Here is a 20,203-nt window from a genome sequence, read left to right on the forward strand (position 1 = left end):
TTTGATTAGAACAGGCGAGTGGGACGCTTTCGGTGTAATGCTGCTCCAGCCGAAGCCCCTTCAATATGCATATAAGATATTTCATCAGACAAATCCCATCGGGCGAGTTTGTGTGAATGCACATCACGCAGTTATTAACTGATTCGCATTGGAGTCCTTCACACGTCAGCCTCGTCCACCCAGAGAGAAGCTCCCTTTGGACACAAAAGACCTATATATATTTCCCCAGACTAACCCAAACCACCTGGGGAAAGCCTCTTTCTCAACTCCTCGGAGTGTCACAAAACATAAGAGTCGTTGACCCGTTACCTAGCCTCTCTAATCCAAGGCCGGTAGAGACTCAAGTACTATGCCTAGGACTCTCTCGCACAGGAACTCTGTGTTCGTTACCTCTCGCCCAAAATTACCAACTGGATGCTTATTGATTAATGGAATGCAAAGCGCTGTGCACTACTCTCAAAATCCTGGGGTATAAATCCGACTGTTTCAAAGAAATGTCCTCTGTGGAGGCAATGAAGAATAAACACCTGTCCTGCTGGAACGAAGCTCTCAAAACAACGATTTCTAGGGAGGGGAAGCCTCTCTCTCGTGCGGAGCTTGATAAGGTGCTTGGGAGGTACAGTGTAGAAGACTCCCTCTCCTTCTTGCCCTCATTCTAGACTTCTCTTTGTTCCCGCCTAAATACTTCTCTGGGGATTGGCTGAGTGAGAGAGACAGTGTTGATGAAAGGCCACATCCGACGGACCAACAGCCCTCTTCGTAGACGCTCGCCACCTACCCAAACGCAACACGCGCAATGCTGATAAATGGCTCGCATCTATGGAGGCGTCCTACTACGAGATCCTGAGCTGGCGGTCCTGGCGTGTACTGTGCCTTTCCGACCCCGTCAGTCCCTCCCCCTTTTCCACTTACCCAAATCCCCTTAGCATGCAAACTCCAAACAAAGCAACTCGATCAGGAATCGAAAAGTTGATGAAAGCGGCGTATAGATGCTCGACACATTTATCTCAATCCTCTCTCTCTCCCTCCCCCCTCTCTCTGGACCTCCGGCTCCTCTTGCTCGCGCCCTGTGCTCCGCGGGGCCCGGTTTCCTTGCTCATAACGAGTACGTTTCGCTCCATCGTGCCCAGGGAACAATTGCTCGAGTATACGATCCAAGAGGGCTGGGGGGCCCGCCGTGCGCGTTTCCGAGGAAGCGTTCCCGAGGATTGATGAGGGGGATAAACGACCAAGATATTCAGGACTACCTTTTGGGCTAAGGAGGTGATTGCGAGGATGGGGGTGGTTTGGAGGAGGAGCGGGCGTTTTTGAGAGATTGGTGCGGTGAATTGAAGGGCATTCTGCTCCTAGCTCCAATCAACCCCTTCTCGTTGCAATCTCGAACTGCAGCTCAACAAACCCCCAGCTCGTCTGCTTCAAGCTTCAACATCGTCCCCGAAACCCAGTCGATCAAGTGCTGCAGCTTTAATCAGCAATCACTATTTCCTTGTAGCTCTTGACATGGAGTTCGAGCATCGGAGGAACTGAAAATGCAAAAGGTATCTATCTTCTAGATGCCGAGTTCGCTATAAAACGAGCTCCCAGAGAAGGTCATCAGCAGCCAACCAGGCTCCTCGAGATCGGGCTGTATGAGACGGCCGAAACTACACCATTGAATCTTAATGCCTAGCCTGAGCCATTGCAGGTATAAAACACAATCCATCAAATTGACAACCGGAAACCTAGACTAGCTGAGAGCTGGAGCTTCAATGAATAATGTGCCGAAGACTTTCCAGGACGTTTTCACCATAGAGAGTAATACATCTTACTCATGGATCGATTCCGGCGCATCGTCCAGAATTCACTCGAAGATATGAACGAGGAAGCTTCACGATAAGTGAGATCGAGGGTATAGTTCAATCCACAGAGCAAAGCAAAGCCTCGGTACTCTCCTCACACCTACTCACTCGTTCTCTCTGCGTGTTGTGGGAGTTTCGCATCCCCGTTTCCACTTAGGCCAGATCCACAACTCCTCGTTGCGTGTGGCCGTCCAACCTGCTCAACCCGTGCAGCATCACGCTTTTGACACGACAATCTTCAATACCCCCCAACAACCACCCCCATGCAGCAGCCAGCAAGCCTTCTTCCAAGCTGTCAAAAACCAAAGAGAGGATGGTTTCATTGGCGACAAAAATCATTCCCTCAGATGCGATAAATTGCCAGTCTCCATTCCCTTTCAAACGACGAATTGCACTCCCACCAGAGCGTCCCAACCCGTGCTCTCTGCCCTTTTCACTCCGCCTCACCAAAGCAAGGGCTCGTCGGGTCCCCCCTTCTGCAACGTAGCAAACATACACGTCTTTCATTCAATAGTGCCTCGGAATTCTCCAAGCCGAAAATGGCCCTTCCTACTCCCTTCGGGTAACCTCGAGGACGTGAAGGGATACTTAAATAATGATCGAAGTCGAGCCAGACCAAAGTTCGTATGAGTCTATCCCACTCAAATACACAAACTTGACTTTTTTTAATGTCCAAGGCTAGATGAAAATACGGACTTTTGACTTGTTCCGAAACCCTCCTGTTCCTTACCATCCCCCGCCCGCATGATGTGAAATCCTAGCAATTTGGCAGCGCGCTATTCTGAATTGTTCTACACACCTGAAAAAACACACTGTACTGTACAAAAATTATAAAATGAAAAAAATGAAAAAAATGAAAAAAACTCTAGTAAAACAGGGAACGAGAAGAAAAAAGTGGAAAAGTTTGCCGTTCTTGTCATGAAACGGATATGCCGTTATTTGCTTAATTTATTTAATATAATTTTTCTCTCGGATTATCGTCTGTCCGACGTTTTATTGAACGGACGAGGCACCCCTTTCCATCCGATCTCTAGATCTGCAGAAATCGAAGAGAAAGCCCGTTGTGCCTGCATGAACCGAACACATGTGGAACATCCAGATCATAGATAGGCAGGTGTCTGGTAGCGTAGTCAAGAAATCCGAGTATATACTTCTAGATGTATGAGTCCGGGCCTGGTAGCTTTCCCTAGGATGTACGAGCACACTTGGGACATGAGAACGAAGATTTGTGTCGAGAGCGATGGTTGGCACTTGCCGAGGTACAATGCATCACGTGAAAGACAGAGAATGTCCTTGGTGATGTAGGAGAGAGGAGATGAAAGGAGAGGTCACCGGTATCCGGAGAAGGTATGGAGGGTAGCATCCACATCGATGCTCGCACACTGTATTATGTCGTCTATCATAGAGGGTAAATATGCTAAACTGAATGATGATCCGTGGATCCATCCAGGGTGTATACAAGCCTCTTCAAGTCGAGGCTATCGATATTCATGATATCGTCGTGATATCGTGCATGCGTAAGCTGCACTCTACACCAAGGCACAGTCCATTTTGTTGCGTATGTTGCTGTGTCTCCACGCCCCTGAATCCACACGATGGGCCTAATTCCTAAAAGCAATTGCTCTTGCTCACACTCTGAACGCCAATCTATTCCCATCCCGATTTTGCTCCAACCCACTGATCGATGCTCCGCTGATTCCATACAGAAAATACAATTCCATTACTCCGGTACACTCTTAGGTTTCCGCCGTCTCATTCTTGGAATAGATCTGACGTTCGTTCTTCCTGCAGCGTTGACAGCCGCGACGCATTCGGCGCTCCCCCGCCATCTCATCACACCGTACTTTCGGATTCCACTGGGCGTACTCGCCCGCCGTAATGTCATCTCTTCCTCAATACCCCAGTCCTCATCAGCAATCTCGGAGAAGCCTTCGTCCTCGTCAGGAATATTGCTCCCTCGGAACTGATACCCAGTCGTGTCAACGACTAACTCTTCTCTTCCTGCTCGGCTTGGTGGCGGACTTGAAAGGTATGGCCTTGATGTAGATTTGTGGAGGGTACATTGTGAGTTGGTGACGATCATATGATCGACCAAGGCGTTGATGTCACGAATATGGCTGCTGGAAGCTTGTAGCTGCACGTTGAGCTGGCGTTGCAGTCGACGACAAGCAATAGTTCCGCCTTGTGGGCAAGGGAGGGAAGGGAGGCCAGGTAAGGATTGTGTATATGGTGATGCGGGCACGCTGATCATCCCACGCGTTGTCGAGGTATAGGACATTTCTTCTGGTGTAAACTCGTCGTCCATATCGAAATCTGGACTAGGTAACGGATCGTCCCGCCCTTGCCACACTGATGGTTGTGGTAATTCATCGTCCTCACGACGTAGTGACTGCTGGGAGAATTTGTGGATGATGCCGTCGACGGTATCTTCTTGATAGGGACTCCATGGAGGCAATGGCGACTGTCGTGTCGCCGATACAGGCGAGGGGAAGGATATGTCGGTGGGTGAGGCGGAAATCGTCTCTTCTTGCTGATCGGTTGGTTGTGCCTGAGCGGCAAACGTGAAGTGCTTGAACATGGTGATAAAATTTGATTACAGTATTACCGTGCCTCGAGGATCAATGGATCATCATCGATGCAGTTCCAGAAGGAAGAAAGAATGGGGGATGGTGCGATTATGAGTCCATTCGCAGGCCCAGACGAAACGTCGCGGCTGAATCCAGAGCTGAGAGCTCGCGATCCGGGAACAGAGGGAGCAATAATGCCTCGAGTCGTGGGGCCAGTGCTAAGCTGTCTCGAGTCGATTTCCAGCAGAAGGGCGTTTGCGCACGGGAAGACGATGCTGAAGTCGAGTCTGTTCGTGCGGGAGACGCTCCTATTATTTCGATGCAGCTGTAAAGTTAAGGGTGAGGGTGAGGGTGAGGGTGGAATGGGTCGAGGTGGAGGTCGAGGTGGAGGTCGGGGTGGAGGTCGAGTTCGAGTTCGTTGGGTAGCAGGATGCGATGATGGCGAGAGGACGGAGGAGCGAAACAGTTCGGCCTGGCCTGCCTGTCGCTTGGCGGGAGAGCAGCACCAAGCACGCATCAACCATCAACCCAATATCCCGCACCCGGCACCAGCACCGCACCAGCACCCAGCACCCAGCACCCAGGATTCCAGCGAGCAGAGGGAGCGACACCCACACTAGCGGCTAGCGTGCGCCTCCACGGGTGGGACTAGGTTGCATTGGGAAGCTCGCCGCTGCTCGATTGGACGAGAGGCCACTGGGCAGGGATGCAGGGATTCCGCCATTTTTGGTCAGGGTTCTTTCCTGTGTCGCACTGTCGCACCGTCGCTGTGTCTGTCGCTGCTTGCCCGAGCGGCCTGTTCGCGCTGGACCGCTGGTGCAAGCGAGCACGTGCGCACAGTTGAATCCCATGGCCATGGCCTGGACCAGGAAGCGGGCTCCGATGCGATCTACTACGTATATCCCGAGTTGCTACATATATCAGTGTCAAGGCCTTCAACTACTGCCATGCGATGCCATGCGATGCCATGTTATGCCAGGCAGCCAGGCTCGGCTCTGCTCTGCTCGTGACACCATCACATTAAGCTTTTGCTTTTCCCTCGACGTGCCTGTACAGTACCGACCCGCTGGATTTGGATAGGGAGCGGGATTTGGGGAAGACCGCGGCTGCATCAGCCTGTTCGTGTTCACGAGTCACGACCATCAATAATCAAGGGGCTTCACAACTCGCAGCAATAAGGCCGAGGCGTTGCTCCCTCCTGGAAGAGTATGATGAAGGGATGAAGGGGTGAAGCGATCATCGATGGAGCGATGAAGGCCCCATCTCGACCAATCTGTCAACTGGGCAAGCCAGTTTGAGCAGACCTGTCCTCCGTCCAGCACGTCTGCAGGTCTGCAGGTCTGCAGGTGCAACTCAATTTTCAGTCTGGCGGCCCTGGCGGGAATATGATCTTGGCCTTGTCTCGACTCCCGGCGCGCGGCATGCTTTGTTCTCCCCACCGGATCCAGCCATCCAGCCAATGCTTTGCGCCTCCCCAGAGCCCTGCCTTCCAAAGGCGGCCACGGGTCGAGCTGAAGAGCAAATCACGTCGCCCGTTCATCAGAAATGACGAACGCCTGCAGCAGCAACTGATCGATGCATCGACGATGGGCCCTCAGCATTGCTGCTCTCCCGTGTTTGGTTGAATGAGGGGGGGAAGGGGGGGGGCGATGGTCGGGCAAACACTGGCCATGTTTCGGCACAGCCCAAGCCCACGCTCGCGGTGGCCCCCTCCATGCCGGTCAGACCATCCCACTCCGGGTGCAGCGCTCCACTCTGGCTGCTTGGCCACTTGGCTGCTTCCAATCACCGCATGCTGGGGAACGCTGCAGAAACAGGCTAGCCCCAGAGCCGCCCATCCCCCCCTCGTCCTTGGCACGACCAGCCGCCAGCAGAAATCCGGGAAATCGGCTACGCCAATAAATGGGCGCTGCTGCCCCGATCAGCTGCCAAAACCCGCGGTCGCTGCAGCCAGCCTTGGCTCGCCATGGGTCTGAGCTGACCTTCTAGCGCCCTTCTAGAAGGATCAGCACGGATCAGCATACGGAGGAGCATCACAGATCAGCCGTGGGAGGCGAGCCCCGAGGCATGTACAGTATGTACCTTTACCGAAGTCTGGACGAGCCAGAGGCGGCCGGCGTGAGTCGTGACGGAGTGTCCGACCAAAAAGAAAGGGGCAACCACAGAGGCGGCATCCTCTGATCTTGTTCGTCCAGATATGTATCAGCCGTGATGTTGACACTTCGCAGACAGCATGAAGCCATTCAGCCCTCAATGAGTAGTGCGCTGTCCTGCTCGTTCGCGAGCAAGTAGGGATCATCCTATATCTTTCGGCCTATTTTCTGATGTGGATGGAGGATCCGCCGCTGTTGGCCAGCCTGCCTGATTCGAAATGAGACCTGAAATTATGGAATTCTGGCGTCAAGCCCCCACCAAGTCATCGGCGCGTCCCAGTGTGAAGGCGCCGGGAATTTGATTCGCGTCTTCCTCATTCCATTCGTCGAGTCTATCTCGGAGACTTTGGCCCTCGGGACGTTGTTGTGGGCTGCTGACAGCTTGCGCGATCCGGAACTTCAGCCCTGAGTCTGCTCTAGAGTGACACCTTCTTGATTCGTTACCGAGCAGCGAGGTCCAGGAAGGTTACCATCTCCATGTGAAACGCTGTTTCTGCTCTCATTTCTGCCCTTGTATCATTGGAAGGGGTACGGCTTGCAGTGAACGGCTCGCCTTTGACTCCGTTAAATCAGGGGCATCCCCACGATAGCGAGGTCTATCTGCAATGCTGTTTGGCTCTGGCCGTGGAGGCTATGTATTCAAAACGTTGGGAAAGGGCCGAAAGAAGTCTTTCGATGCATTTCCGAACTCCGTCCCTTGATTTGACCCCCAACATCCTGAAGCGCTGGTTTGAAACTCTATTTGCACGTCCTCATTTGTCGACGCTCGGTTCACAGTACTGTACAGTACAAGCAGGGGCTGAGCTGGAGGACTGCAAAAAGTCGCACTATCAGCCGCGCTGCACAACACATGCTCCATCTCTCATAAACCTCGGAACACATCCTGTCCACTCCCATCTCTATCAAAACCACCTTCCAGAACACTGCTAAATCTATGAGAGGACAACAATGCTGTACCTCTCGAAGACGTCTGGTTGCCTCCTATCCAGTCCCGCATGCACACCATCTTCCCAGAATATTACCTAGCCTAATATCGAAGCATCTCAGCAAGTAGATTGAAATGAAAGCAAGACTTTCTGCGACCAAACAGCAGGCTGCATCCATCGTTTGCCGCTTTACTCTGCCCCGATCTCGAAGTCGTCATTCGTTAAAAAAATCTTCTAGAATATTTCCTAGTTTTAAAATTAGTCGGAGCTCAGCTCCCTCAAACTAACTCTTATTCTTGAAAGCTCTGCTAAGAGTTAGCTCACAGACGAAAAGGACCGTTAACCTCTTTCAGCGAAGATCACCCCCCCTTTTCAACCGCAATCCATAACATCCTTCCTCATTCGTCCATTCAATACTCCATCAAAATGTCTCATCTCACTTCAGAATTCAACGCAATTCTCTCTCAGGTAACTCGAATTTTCTTTCTCTTTGAATGCTGACTCTGGCTCGATGCAATCCTCGACAGAAGTTACCTGTCAGCCAGCTTATCTCATCTCACACTCCTCGAATCAGAACAAGATCAAGCTGCGGGTCCTTGTACCCTACCATATTCCCTCTGTTTTCTAGAATATTACTCTGTTTTGAACGAAAGGTCAGCTCAGTTGACGAGACGGACTAGCGAACTCGCGCAGCCCGATCCAAACCCCTTTTATTCTCGGTGAGTACCGTAGTTGGTGGGTCCTTCCATCGATCTCATTCTCTGTTTCTGAAGTCAGTGTTTCTATTCGGTTCCAAGTGCCTAGAAGCCTCCACTTGGAGGCTCTTGGTGCATGGCATGCTGCTCACCTAAACAAGTCGGAGAAATCAAAATTTACTGTCCACTGATGTTGCTCCCAGAAACTCGATCTCAAATACATTCCGACGGTGAGGTGGTGGCCACTTCCATCGAAATCTGGTTCTGGAATCAACGGTTCCAAGGGCTAGAAGACCGTATCCTTAGGGCAACCGACCTAAATAAGTCGGAGGGAAGGAATCTCGCTCTCCTGCCCAGTGAGATTCTTTTCCACGTCAGGAGCATGACTACCGGTTGTCGCACCAAGTCGTACACCCAGAATTTCAAAAGGTGGGAACAGCCCAGGACTCTGGGCTTGGGATACACGACGCTGTCACCTGTCTCGGCTGTTGTTAACTTAAATTGCTCCATGGAGATCTGGAGATGGGAATTCGATTGGCGAGATGCCAAGAGAAGCCGTTTAGCAGCTTTAAGGTAGTCGGAGGTGAAGCCTGACTATTTTAGATTGAGATAGGGAGGGTGGACTCGGTAGTTAGAATCGGAAGTAAAGATTCATGTCTAAGACACCAAGATCTCATCTCTGCTCTCGAGAGGGAACCAGGGAAGCCAGAATGGAGAGCGAGCTCGCGAGGAAGCACTCTGGGTTTGATCATGTGGTGGGAAAAGGGGGGCATCAGGAGGGGCTCGGTTGCGAAGCGAGGTCCCAAGTCAAGTGCTGCTTGTATTCAAATGCACATCATGATTTAAAGCATTAAACATACATCATCGGATCCGTACTGGATTGGGATTTCTATCACTGCATTCCACACTTCCAAAATTCCGAGGACACTCAAAGGCATCAGCATCACCTTTCTTTCGCCCGTCTTCGGGTCCTTGCATGATTACCTTACATGCTTCTCACTTTTTGCTTTTTTCCTCCTCTCCAAAATCTCCGTTCGAGATTCGAGAAGTGGATTCGATAAGCAGTCAACCGAACAGTTAGTGCATAAGAGAATCCCATCCGGCGATCGATGGAAGAGTTGAGATGCAAGCCAACGGGCGGCAAGTCTTCCCTGGATACAAAAACGTTGGCCCCAGCTTCAGCCCAACTCTTTCAAGTTGAGTGGGGGGTGCGACGCCAAAAAAAAAAAAAAAACAGGAATGCCACCACGCGAACCCTACCTACCCGCCAAGTTAAGTCTCATCTCTCTGCGTGTGTGTGTTCGCTTAATAACTGCAATCTCGTCGTCACTCCCATTTGAGGTCAAGAAAAAAAGACGTTTTGTTTGTTCCGTATCAAGAAACGGCCCATTGGGGGTGGTTTTTCAAAACGCGGCATCTGCCGAAACAGGGGAAGAAGAGAAGGCCGCAAACCTCCGTCGGCCGGCTGGTTGGCTCGACTGCAAAGCAAAAACTCGGGCGTCGCGAATGAGATGAAGAAAAAACCGAAAACTCCCCCCGATCCATGTAGAGTATGTCTCGGGCATGTACATGCATGCTTTGCATTTCCCCGTGAGAATATACTGTACACTGTGTCTTTTTTTCTCTGCTTGCGTGTGTGAGAGAGGGTGGTTTGGTGGCTGTGGCTATGCGGAAGGAAGGCAGGAAGGATTTTTGGGGCGTGCAAGAGAGAGAGAGAGAGAGATGCGGGATGCCGTCGGGTGCGTGCATCGCGACGTCTCAGATACACGTGCGGAGTAAGAGTAATGATTGTTCAATCGAGTTAGTTGAAATGCGATATTTGCTTTGCCCCTTTTTTACAGTTCGTGTCTGGCTTCGTGTTGAAGGAGGTGGAATTCAGATGCACAAAAAAAAAGACACTGAACGCCGGGAAAGAGTAATCACCCCCTTTTTCAAACCCCGCAACCGAGGCCCCGTGGGAACACAACAAACTCTAATCCGCACAATCGACCTGACCGCCCATACTTCCTTCATATTCAGATCCTCACAACAGGCTGCCAGATCCCACTTGATGAATTGAGCGAACTCTGCACTATCTCCCCCTTCCCCTCCCCTCCAACCTTCCTGCTGGGAAAACCTAACCTGATCGCTCCACCCCGTGCTTACCACCGAAGCACCAGGACCCATTCCTTTCGTCCACGCCCCATTTACCCCCGAGACTTCGTTCGACTGCGGTGTATTCGCCCATCCAGGGCTCGTCCTTCCCGTTGCGTTCGACGATATAGCGGCCGGGAAACTAGATCGGGATAAGTTGTGAGCGGTGAATTGCGAGATGGTGGAGAGAGTCGTTGTGAAGGAGAGGTAGAAAAAGTCGGGGATGAAGGCCCAGGAGAGGGTTAGAGAGGTGGTTGGTGGGAGGATTAGAGGGCTGTTATAAGCGTTGCTGAATTGGTCAGTTGGGTTTGTACAATCATATAGTAAACGGGGGGAAACGCACGTAGTAGCCAGTTCCCGTTGATGTCCTCAACAGTGAAGATTGTGTTTGCTTTGCGTCCATGTAGACCACTTGTATGTACCCCGGAGCGTTGAAGGTTACGACTGCGAGACTGCTGCCTTGTACAGCTGCAGAAGCTATCACTACATCTTGTTCTGTCCCGTTTATTAAAGCTAGTTCGGTGACTTCGTGGTTGGTGTTACGGTAGAAGATTCGAAAGCCTTTTTTACTCTAAATCTGAGGAATACGGCTGCAATAGAGGAGTCTTCTGCAACCGGGCTTGGAGGGTGTTTGAGATCCGGTGTTGGTGAAGGTAGAGCAGCTGGTGGGTGTTAAGACTTGACAGGTCAGGTTCGCCAATACGATTTGGCTGTTGAGAATATAGAAGACGGGAGGGAAGGTTGTGCTGTCGGGGCTTTCGAAGCTGGTTGCTGCCAAGGGTATATTCTGAGTTAGCACATAGCTGAGAGTGATGACTTGGGCGGCGGAGTAGTTGTGTTGGTAGAGATGCGGTAGTTGATGGCGCTCGAGGTGAGGTCTTGGTAGACGAGTTGCATATTCCATTGTTTGACGTTCTTGACGGAGAGGTCGGAGGCTGCGAGGCCTGGGTGCGGCGCCGGATTCGAGCTTTGTTTTTTGGAGATGCCTACTGCGGCGCTGATGGCGATGTTGGCGAGGGAAAACAAGGCTGATATCGCCAGAATGACAAGGTATTTACGTTTCATGTACCTCGTTCTCCGAATCGGAGGTTTAAGTAAAAGAGTTTAACAAGCGCTCATTCAATGGTTCCACCTGGTAGACAACCCCTTCGGATCTATCATCAAATGAATATGCGGCCATGATTGCCTTGAACAGTTTCAGACTTCGGAATATCTGTGGTATATTCGGTACAGGGGAACATTGGTATCTTCGGACTCCTTCGCTGGCTTTCTAGGTGCGTGTATGTAGATAATGTGAAGTGACCAGCGTAAAGCCGTCTTGACTCCCCAGGGTTCATCTTTTGCCTCGACCATAACTCAACCAACAGACAGGAACTTTCGAACTCTTTTCAAGACGATCAATTTCAGAAGTCCGGCTTCATAGTGAACAAAAAGTATCAGGGAATGCTCTAGATATGAAATGTTATGTGAAATATCATATGAAAGGAATTCAGTCTTTGCACATCTAAATTTTCAGCTAAAAACTTCATATTCGAGTTGAATTACATATAGTGAGACTGTAGGGGAGATGGCATATGATTCCCGTCCAACCTAAGGTTTGGGTTCTGGTACAAGATGTCAATAGCCTTAAATCGTGGGATCAAAACTTGACAGACCGCAGGAAAGTTCAGCTAACTCGCTGAATTTGGTGCTAAATGGCAGTTTTAATTTCAAGGTTTAAGTTTTCGTCTGAGATTTTGACTTTTTGTGGTGCAAGTTCGCCTCCAGTTGTCATGACCGGAGCTTCCCATACCGGATTATGGGCCTTATGAAAGGGATTCCTTGCTCACAGGAAGAACGCCTCGTTCTATATCGTACGGTTGATTTGCTTGCCACTAATAGATAGTGCGCACAGTAATATGGGGCGAGTTCTCGAAATAGGGGCGAGTCAGGGTTAGGCGAAAGGGCTCCGAGCACTTGGCTATGACGACGAAATTTAATCTGAAAGCAAGTACCATTCTTTCTTCGATGCTCCGACCGAGTCGGTCCTTCCTTATGTTCAGACAAGAAAAAGCGCCCGGGCTCGCTCGCGCCTTCTGGCATGGTGCTTGGCTCATCAGGCCATTTCTAGAAAATATCAGATGTGACCTTCCTCGCAATTTCCTCTTCTCCTCCAACACTCTCAATTATTTCACCATTCATCCGGTTTTCTGCTGTTGGGGGAACGAGAAACTCTTTGCGGAGGTAGTGTTCGCGTATTTGAAATGTACACTTCTGACCAGAGACAAGGAGACACAAGGAGACCGGGTACCCTACATCAGGAACCCACATTGCGAGTCCGGATAGCCCTCCAGAGCCTGGCAGCCTCCATTGGGAAGCATATACTATATCAAAGCACCTGTAATAACCAACCCATTCAACCATGAGGTCCGCATACAGTGCTTTGGGGGGTTTTGAATAATCTGGACCTGTCAAACCAAGCGCTATGCATGTCCTTGATCACAGCAGTCTTCAAGAGCTATGTATCCGGTGAGAACGGGGAGAAGTCGGTAACTTCGTCCGATTGTACGCCATGGAGCAATCGCAAGTAATTCCAGTCCAAGTCAAAGCAGTAAGCGTGCAGAGCTGCAATCCAGAAGACAAGTGTTCTGTCGCCGCAGATGAAATTTTTGTTATTGTTCGGTACAACTTGCTCTTAAATAGTCTAGGTTCTCGAGAAATAAGGTTGACGGAAAAGTTTGTAAACCACCACACAAGCCGCTTTCTCTTGCTCACTCAACTCCAGCAGTTCTGCTGAGTTGTTTTTCATCTTGTGTGTGAAAATCTGCTCTCTTTCACCCTTCTCTAAGAAAATGCTGCGTAGAGAATTCATGAAATCGATGGTGAGGTCGCCATCAGTAGTAGATTCACCAAGCCAAGGATCCGCGTAGTAAGCTTTCTCATTTTGGCCATTCTGGCTATCTGCTGGCTTTTCTCAAGTGTATCGTCCTGGAGTGGATTGTGGATGGGAGCACCCATTTGTGTTGTCACACGACAGTGTCTTTTACAGGGGTTAGTACAAGTCAGGCTTCAGTGGACTGGACTTCAGCCCCTGGAATGCCACAACCCCTGCTACGCTGTGGCACAAGCCGATCGCCGGTAGCACGAGAGTGATCGAGAGAGAAACCGGATATTCAGATTCATTGAACTTCGTGAGGCTCATTTAGGCCATAAACTATGAAATCAAGACATCCAGATTGACGAGCAGTCTACTATGTCCCCACTCCTTACCTTCCTTTCGTTTAGAAGTGTACTTTATGGGATGCTGTAGTATGGAAAAATAATACGAGTATAGACTTTCATAGTCTTCTCCAAGACCTTACTGAAGACTGAATTGGGAAAGCTGAACGAGGATCAGACTTAAAGGGACACGAACAAAAAAAAAAGGCTGAGAGATCATCCAGAATCACCACACGGAGCTTACCTTGGCAGAATGAACCCTAGAAGAGAGTAACAATCTGCGGTGACCCGTCCGCTATCTCAGCAGCCTGCTCATCCTCCACAGACCACCCCAGTTTCTCGCTCTCATTTTTGCCTTGCATAACCAGACCAGCGCTCGTCGATGGATCATTGACCTCACTCATTCTAACCAAACTCACAGTTCCGATCCTCGTGAACGTTCTCATGCCATTCGCCCTTAAGATGAGCGCATGTTCGTTATCCAACATCAGGGCAAAACTAGGAAAGCACGCCTCGTCGTCAAATTTGGCGTGACCACTTCCAAACTTCTTCGTTCCTGTGCCACTTTGAAATTCGACGGAAATAGTGAATTTGAACACCCGTTTGTACCTCTCCTTCTCCCATTCAACCTGATGAAGGAGATACAATGGGCCCTGAATCTGTTAGTTTCTTACCCGGGTCACTATACAGAAATTTGCAGGTTCACCTCGATTATCATCCATCCGAGTTGCACTCTGCCGAATTTATCCTTCCCTGCAGGTGGGACCTGGATATCAAGACAGCGTGCTTGAATGCCCTTCTCGTTTAAATGACTGTACTCTATTTTCCCATCGAGAGCAGCCCAGGACCACGACGGAGCGCGATACTGGGCAGGGCGTTTCACGATTGCCTTTGTTGCTGGCGGCATCGTGGCGTCGTGTTCTGAATCATCGCAGTGATGCGAAGGCTCGTTGATCTCGACCGACCAGTAGAGATCTTTGATAATATTGTTTCCCCAAAGTCCCGCTATATAGCGGTCTCCAGTTTTCGACGCCATCAAGTTCGCCAACCCTGATAGTGCTGGCAGCTTGTCTTGGTCTCTCGTGAGGTGACGACCCGTATACTCCTGCACTAGTTTGTGCCAAATATCGTGACGAGATTCGTCTCCTCCACTAGGATATCGTGATGCCACCACCTTTTCCATGGTGGGGAATTCCCTCGTCATGAGAGCACCGTCTTCGCAGAGCACGCAGTACTGGCACTCCCAATACATCTCCTGTGAACCGTAGTGAAGAGTCCGCGGTGATAATAAGCGCTCCTGCAGTGTCCATGCCCGCTTGTTGAGCGGTTCATGCTCGAATGGGTCGACTTTGCGGCCGAACCGGCCTACGAGATAGTATTTTGGATCGTCTTTCAAAGACGGAGGCATCCATTCACACGTTACGTAAAGGCGAGATTTTGGGTCTCCCTGCATAGCCATTTCTCGAAACCGCCGGATCTCGACCGCGTTATCCCTTCCGTCTATGATTAGACCTGCTGCTAGAGGGATAGCTGTGAATCCGGTGGTCCACGAATCGCATGAAATACGTGGGTTGTGAGTCGAGGCGAATTTGATATCACGCCCGTTTCTAAAGCAGCCAGAAGCGTCGTCAGCTGAGCTCAGTGCAGAGATTGTGAGATAGGCGTGAGCGTAGACGTTTCCCATTCTGGACGCTTCAACTTCCCAATCTGAGAAGTCATCCTGAATGATACACAGGGAGTCGATCCACAAGTAGCTGATGTCCAATTTACGGGCAATGAGCACTGCCTCCCTGAAAGTTGGGGGTAGCTGGGCGACAGTAATGCCTTCGCGATGCTTTACGATGTTCCATTTTGTTGTTGTGATTCGATGCGAGAGACCCCAAGAATGGCTTAGAGCCAAGTAGTGGCTTCGTTGCTCTCCGAGCTGAACGACTCTGATTGTCTCCCCTGATCCACTTACCTCTAGCAGTCGAGTCGGAACAATTGGCGAATCTCTGTTCTTGTCACAAGAGTGATTTTTGTCGCAGTCATGGCCTCGGTCGCACTCTTCTACCCATTTGTGGACTCGTTGAAAGGCTATCTCAGAGCCCTGAAAATCAGTTCGAAGTCGCCCAGGGACAATGGCAGAAAATTCTGATTCTGGACGAGTGTGTCATTGATGCCACTATCAATTTTGCCATGAATACTCACCCTCATCCGTGCGAATCCTCCTTCTGTAAGTCAGCACATTGGAAAGTAGAGAATAAGACAATTATTGAAGAAATAAATCGCTTGAGGTGTATCCTTAGAGATAGATAAATCTGATTGCGCTCCAATAAAAGAAAGGGAACTTACAAATACGTCCCCTTGATAAAGACATCTGTCTCACTATTCCCTTCCGCTTCACCCAACATTGCCCCTTTACCCAATCTAATACCCAAACCAACCAAGAGTGGATGTCTGTCACGGTAGGGCGACCTGTACCAGTTTCCGTAAAGCCATGGTCTCACATTGCTTCCCTGTGGAAACCGAGCATCCAGATCTACCGACCGTGGCTCACCCAATTCCGCCTGCGCGCTTCCCGTATTCATTACTACTGCACCATTGGAGAAACCGCGCATGACGCCCATAGTATCGTACATCCCTTCAAACACTTGTGTCATGAACTTGCGGCCATCTGGCAGCTCCTCAGATGGCTTGGACATGACAATTCCACCGGGAGATGTTAGGTAACAGCCTGCTGCCCACAGAATAATCTTGCATAGCTTGCAAGATTTGGCTGATTCTCTCAGCGCATCGAGGGTGGGCTGGTGTGGGAAACCTTCTTCATTCTCGTAGGGAAGGTCCCGGAAAGGGATATCGAGGCAGAAGCGACAGTGCGGCATCGTGAACGTGAGCTACAGTTGCTTGATGCGAAAGCCAAAGGCTGTTTCGGTGTTGGCGGAAGCCTTAAGCATCGTTAAAAGCTCTTGTCGCAAAGAGAGGGGTCTCTGTATGCGTACATTGAGGAGCTGAAAGATGGCGACCGGCAAATCCCGACACCTATGTATCGCTGAGAAACTTGGCCTCTCGTCGATTGAAGCGTCCGCCAGGCTTTCTCAGCACCGATCTCAGAGAAGAGTTGTGAGCATGATATTGGATTGGGTTTCATTGATGATTGTATCGACTCTGATGGAAGCATTTCGTCAAGTCTCGCTTAAACAAAGGGGCTTACACTTTGAAAAGCCGGAGTCAACATCAACATACAAGCTTTCTTTTCAGTTTGTACATGGAAAATGTGAGGGATGTCTTACCTGCCAAACCAATACACGTCCTTAGTAGCCAATTTCGTGCTTAGTATTGGCTGCAAGAGCTTTCCGGGTAGGAAGGCAGCTGACGTGAGATGGACTGATTAGTAGAGAAGGGAAGAAAGAGATACAAATGTTTCTCAATTCTTCTTCCTAATTCTGTACACTTTATCTTATCTGTGAGCGTACAGAGTTCAAGATGTCTGGACTTTTCCCAGCTGTACTCGCTCAATTAAAAGAGAAGTTCTCGGATTTGGTGATCCTCACACCTGGGTCGCCTGAATATGAGGAGAGTATGCTGAGGTGGAATATCGCTGCTGAACACAAAGCCGTAGGTTCATTTCCATTCCACGGGGGCTCGCAAACTTATATTTACTAGGGCGCAGTGATCTATCCTGTCTCAACACAGGATGTCTCCAATATTCTTAGCTTTGCTCGTGCCAACTCCATTGAGCTTGCAGTTTGTGGCGCTGGTCACAATCACCGCGGCAACTCGGTTGATGATGGACTGATTGTCGATCTCAGGAAATTGACTGGAGTCTCAGTTAACCCACTTAGCAAGCGGGTCACGACGGAAGGTGCAACCGTCTGGGGGTCGGTCTATGAGGCTGCAGGAAAGCACGGCCTTGCTGTGGTGGGAGGTCTCATCCCCTCGGTCGGTGTTGGCGGCTTTACCTTAAACGGAGGATTGGGCTGGCTGACGAGTGCTCACGGGGTGGCTCTGGATAATCTGATTGAGGCTGATGTTGTACTAGCTGATGGGAGGATCTTGACATGCTCAAAGAAAGAGAATGAGGACCTCTTCTGGGCAATAAGGGGTGCAGGCTCAGCCTTCGGCATCGTAACCAGATTTGTCTTTCAGGCCCACGAAATAAACACTAAGGTTTGGACTGGGATGATGATGTTTGAACCGAGCCACCTGAAAGGCGTGGTTGACATGGCCAATAAAGTCACTTCCGAGGGAAACGATGGAACTGCATCAATGGCCTTTGCCATATTTGCTTGTAGCGGTGAGCTGGAGGTTCACGTGCTTGTCTTTTATAACGGTTCCGAAGAAGAAGCAAAGACGTACTTTGCACCCTTATTGGAGTTGCCCCGGAAAGTCGATTTGGTTCAAATGGTTCCATTTTCTCAGGCAACTATGCCTCATGGATCCGCCCCAGGTCGACAGTGGAGAAAGGTTACCGCAGGAGGTTGTCTCATCGTACCTTTAGATCACTCTTTCATCCAGAGTATCATGGATGACCTCGAGGAGTTGGTCACGAAGATCCCGGACGCCCTGGAAACAATATTTGCGTGCGAGATGCATAATCCTTACGCTACAATGAGGGAAAAACAGACCTCAACCGCATTCCCGTTCCGTGGGAGACATGGCAGCATACAGCTCATGCCCACTTGGACCCAAGAGGAGAATGACGAAGCTTGCTGGGCATGGTGTAGGAAAGTAGACAAAAAACTTGCAAAGGAGTTCCAACGAAGAAAGAACGAGGAGGGAATGGATGAGACTACCAGAAGTAGTGTGGGGACGTACATAAATTATGACGGTATGTTATCCCACGAAAACCACCCTGTTCGATCTGACATTTGATAGGTTTGCACAAGAGCCCGAAAGCCTTGTATGGTGTGAATTATGAGAGACTCGTGGAGCTGAAGAAGAAATATGATCCTGGAAATGTCTTTAAGCGATTTGTGGACCTGCTTTCTGGCGAATAGTTGGATGAAGAACAGTAGACTAAAAGATTTAATTCAAGACATCTGGAAAGATGTTAATGGTTCGTTCAGACATGGGAGGAACAATTCAAGCAGACGCGCAAGCATCTTGGTGAAATGTGGGTCGGCCCGAATAACCATCAAACCCGGACTCGGACACCAGACAGAGGACTCAATTAAAAAAGGGGGCTGGGTGGGTGTGTTCTGAAAGTTATGATTTATGAAGACTTAGGTATCTTAAAGGTGAGACACTACTTTCCGATCTTTCGTCCCAGATTTCCAACACCAGATCCGTCTACCACTCCTTCACGAAACCTCAAATTCGATCAATTGAGCACAAAACGAACCCTCGAAACCCCAAAAACATCCCAGTCCTGAGAACAGCCTCAGCCAACGAGTCTCTTCTAACTTATACGCCGCAACACCCGAATAGCATCGACAAAAAAAAAGCCATCATATTCCCTATTCCCGGCGGCTTGCAGCTGCATCCAGCCACTGCCAAGACCTGTGCCTCGCCGATAAATTCGGCCATGCAACCCCACGTCCAGTTTCTCCTCCCACTCATCGCTCTTCTCTCTTTCACAACAGCAGATCCGCAAGCTGTCGCCGCTGGAAGGGTTGCTACAACCTTGGCTGCATCACAATCTCCGACAGTTGGGACGTGGGGAAGCTTGTACACTGTTGGGACCGTGACGAGCGTATCGTGGGTTGTCTTCACACAGACTTTTGCTTCGACTGCGCTAGGGACCTGGAGTCTGGGTGCTACACCGGCGGCTGGGATAATTGGATTAGGGACTATTGCAGGAACCGTGGGCTCTACGAAAGCAAAAAGGGCAATGCCTACACCGGAGCTGGGAAGTGCTTGAGGAGAAAGGAGCTGATACGGCGGAGAATGGTAATGAATAGAATGGATGGCACACAACGGCCGAGAAGAAGGCACTCCAGTTCGAGATCGTTCTGTTCAGCATTTCAGCGACCTTTCATCTGCAGCATCAGGATATTTGGAGCGATCATTAGATTTGACGACGAGACGGCAACGCAGTGCACGCTGTCTCCTTGTTTCTCGGTGCATTGGATGAGTTAGAGAGATACCATAGACTTGGTTGGCATTTTTGTTGCATTGAGGATTGTTTGGAGTTGGAAATCGTTGCTTCTGTCCACATAGAGGAATGGGTTACAATGCAGAATACTGCAATGCGATCCCTCTATGCATTCGTTTTGCTTGCTTTGATCCTCAGTTCGTCCCAAAGGGACTCGATGGGCAAATGCCATTTATCTGCTGCTATTTGCGTGCTTACCTGCTGCCATTTACCTGCCATTTTCTTGCATTTAGCTTGGTCCCCAAGAAACTTTCCTTGACAGCAAGACAAATCATCGAGGTTCATGTTGTCTTCGCACAACGAAGGAGATGCTTTCCAACCGCGAATATCCTGAATGCCTTGAGCAATCACTTCTCGTCCTGCCAGATGCTGGACGTCTCGAGTGATTTGAGGCCTTCCAGGTTCCGTGCATCAAATGAGGTCCGAATGGCTTGTAATCCTGCATCGCCGAAGAGAAAGCATCACCGCAATTGACAGCAGGTCTTGAAGACTTGCGTTGATGCTACATAATGCGATCGTTATCTGATGAATGTTTCCTTTTTGAAATTGGTGGCAAAGCCTTAAAAAATAGTTTGAAAGATCCTGTGCAGATGAAAAATATTCAGCTCCAAGAAGTA

At 49.9% G+C, this 20,203-nt stretch overlaps 5 protein-coding genes across 5 annotated transcripts; 3 read left to right on the forward strand and 2 right to left on the reverse strand.

Moving 5' to 3' along the window:
• Positions 1-3,504: 3,504 nt before the first annotated feature.
• On the reverse strand, positions 3,505-4,853 carry K444DRAFT_154909 (uncharacterized protein). The gene has a single exon (XM_024870628.1). It carries the CDS (start codon positions 4,414-4,416, stop codon positions 3,559-3,561), a length of 858 nt encoding a protein of 285 aa, XP_024742762.1. The 5' UTR covers positions 4,417-4,853; the 3' UTR covers positions 3,505-3,558.
• Positions 4,158-5,139, forward strand: K444DRAFT_154915 (uncharacterized protein). The gene has a single exon (XM_024870629.1). The coding sequence runs from the start codon at positions 4,474-4,476 to the stop codon at positions 5,023-5,025; it is 552 nt and encodes a 183-aa protein (XP_024742763.1). The 5' UTR covers positions 4,158-4,473; the 3' UTR covers positions 5,026-5,139.
• An 8,505-nt stretch (positions 5,140-13,644) lies between these two features.
• Positions 13,645-16,436, reverse strand: K444DRAFT_659137 (HET-domain-containing protein). The gene is made up of 4 exons (XM_024886330.1): positions 15,845-16,436; positions 15,701-15,720; positions 14,217-15,649; positions 13,645-14,163 (listed from the first exon to the last, which is right to left on the reverse strand). The coding sequence occupies exons 1-4, from the start codon at positions 16,372-16,374 to the stop codon at positions 13,771-13,773; spliced, it is 2,376 nt and encodes a 791-aa protein (XP_024742764.1). The 5' UTR covers positions 16,375-16,436; the 3' UTR covers positions 13,645-13,770.
• Positions 16,437-16,975: 539 nt separating this feature from the next.
• K444DRAFT_580403 (FAD-binding domain-containing protein) lies at positions 16,976-18,535 on the forward strand (the record flags this gene model as incomplete). The annotated part of the gene is made up of 3 exons (XM_024877702.1): positions 16,976-17,107; positions 17,156-18,320; positions 18,368-18,535. 3 exons carry the CDS (start codon positions 16,976-16,978, stop codon positions 18,487-18,489), a joined length of 1,419 nt encoding a protein of 472 aa, XP_024742765.1. The 3' UTR covers positions 18,490-18,535.
• A 242-nt stretch (positions 18,536-18,777) lies between these two features.
• On the forward strand, positions 18,778-19,646 carry K444DRAFT_607273 (uncharacterized protein). The gene has a single exon (XM_024879142.1). It carries the CDS (start codon positions 19,017-19,019, stop codon positions 19,350-19,352), a length of 336 nt encoding a protein of 111 aa, XP_024742766.1. The 5' UTR covers positions 18,778-19,016; the 3' UTR covers positions 19,353-19,646.
• The last annotated feature ends 557 nt before the right edge of the window (positions 19,647-20,203 follow it).

The sequence above is a fragment of the Hyaloscypha bicolor genome (assembly GCF_002865645.1).
Source record: "Hyaloscypha bicolor E unplaced genomic scaffold K444scaffold_15, whole genome shotgun sequence".
Classification (NCBI taxonomy): domain Eukaryota; kingdom Fungi; phylum Ascomycota; class Leotiomycetes; order Helotiales; family Hyaloscyphaceae; genus Hyaloscypha; species Hyaloscypha bicolor.

What these genes read in the sequence shown, in the direction of transcription:
- K444DRAFT_154909 (XM_024870628.1), bottom strand. Translation starts at nt 4,416, where the DNA reads ATGTTCAAGCACTTCACGTTTGCCGCTCAGGCACAACCAACCGATCAG.
- K444DRAFT_154915 (XM_024870629.1), top strand. Translation starts at nt 4,474, where the DNA reads ATGCAGTTCCAGAAGGAAGAAAGAATGGGGGATGGTGCGATTATGAGT.
- K444DRAFT_659137 (XM_024886330.1), bottom strand. Translation starts at nt 16,374, where the DNA reads ATGCCGCACTGTCGCTTCTGCCTCGATATCCCTTTCCGGGACCTTCCC. An exon ending in TTTATCAAGGGGACGTATTT is followed by an intron (nt 15,721 to 15,844) that starts GTAAGTTCCCTT and finishes GACTTACAGAAG; the next exon opens with GAGGATTCGCACGGATGAGG. An exon ending in GAGGATTCGCACGGATGAGG is followed by an intron (nt 15,650 to 15,700) that starts GTGAGTATTCAT and finishes ACACTCGTCCAG; the next exon opens with AATCAGAATTTTCTGCCATT.
- K444DRAFT_607273 (XM_024879142.1), top strand. Translation starts at nt 19,017, where the DNA reads ATGCAACCCCACGTCCAGTTTCTCCTCCCACTCATCGCTCTTCTCTCT.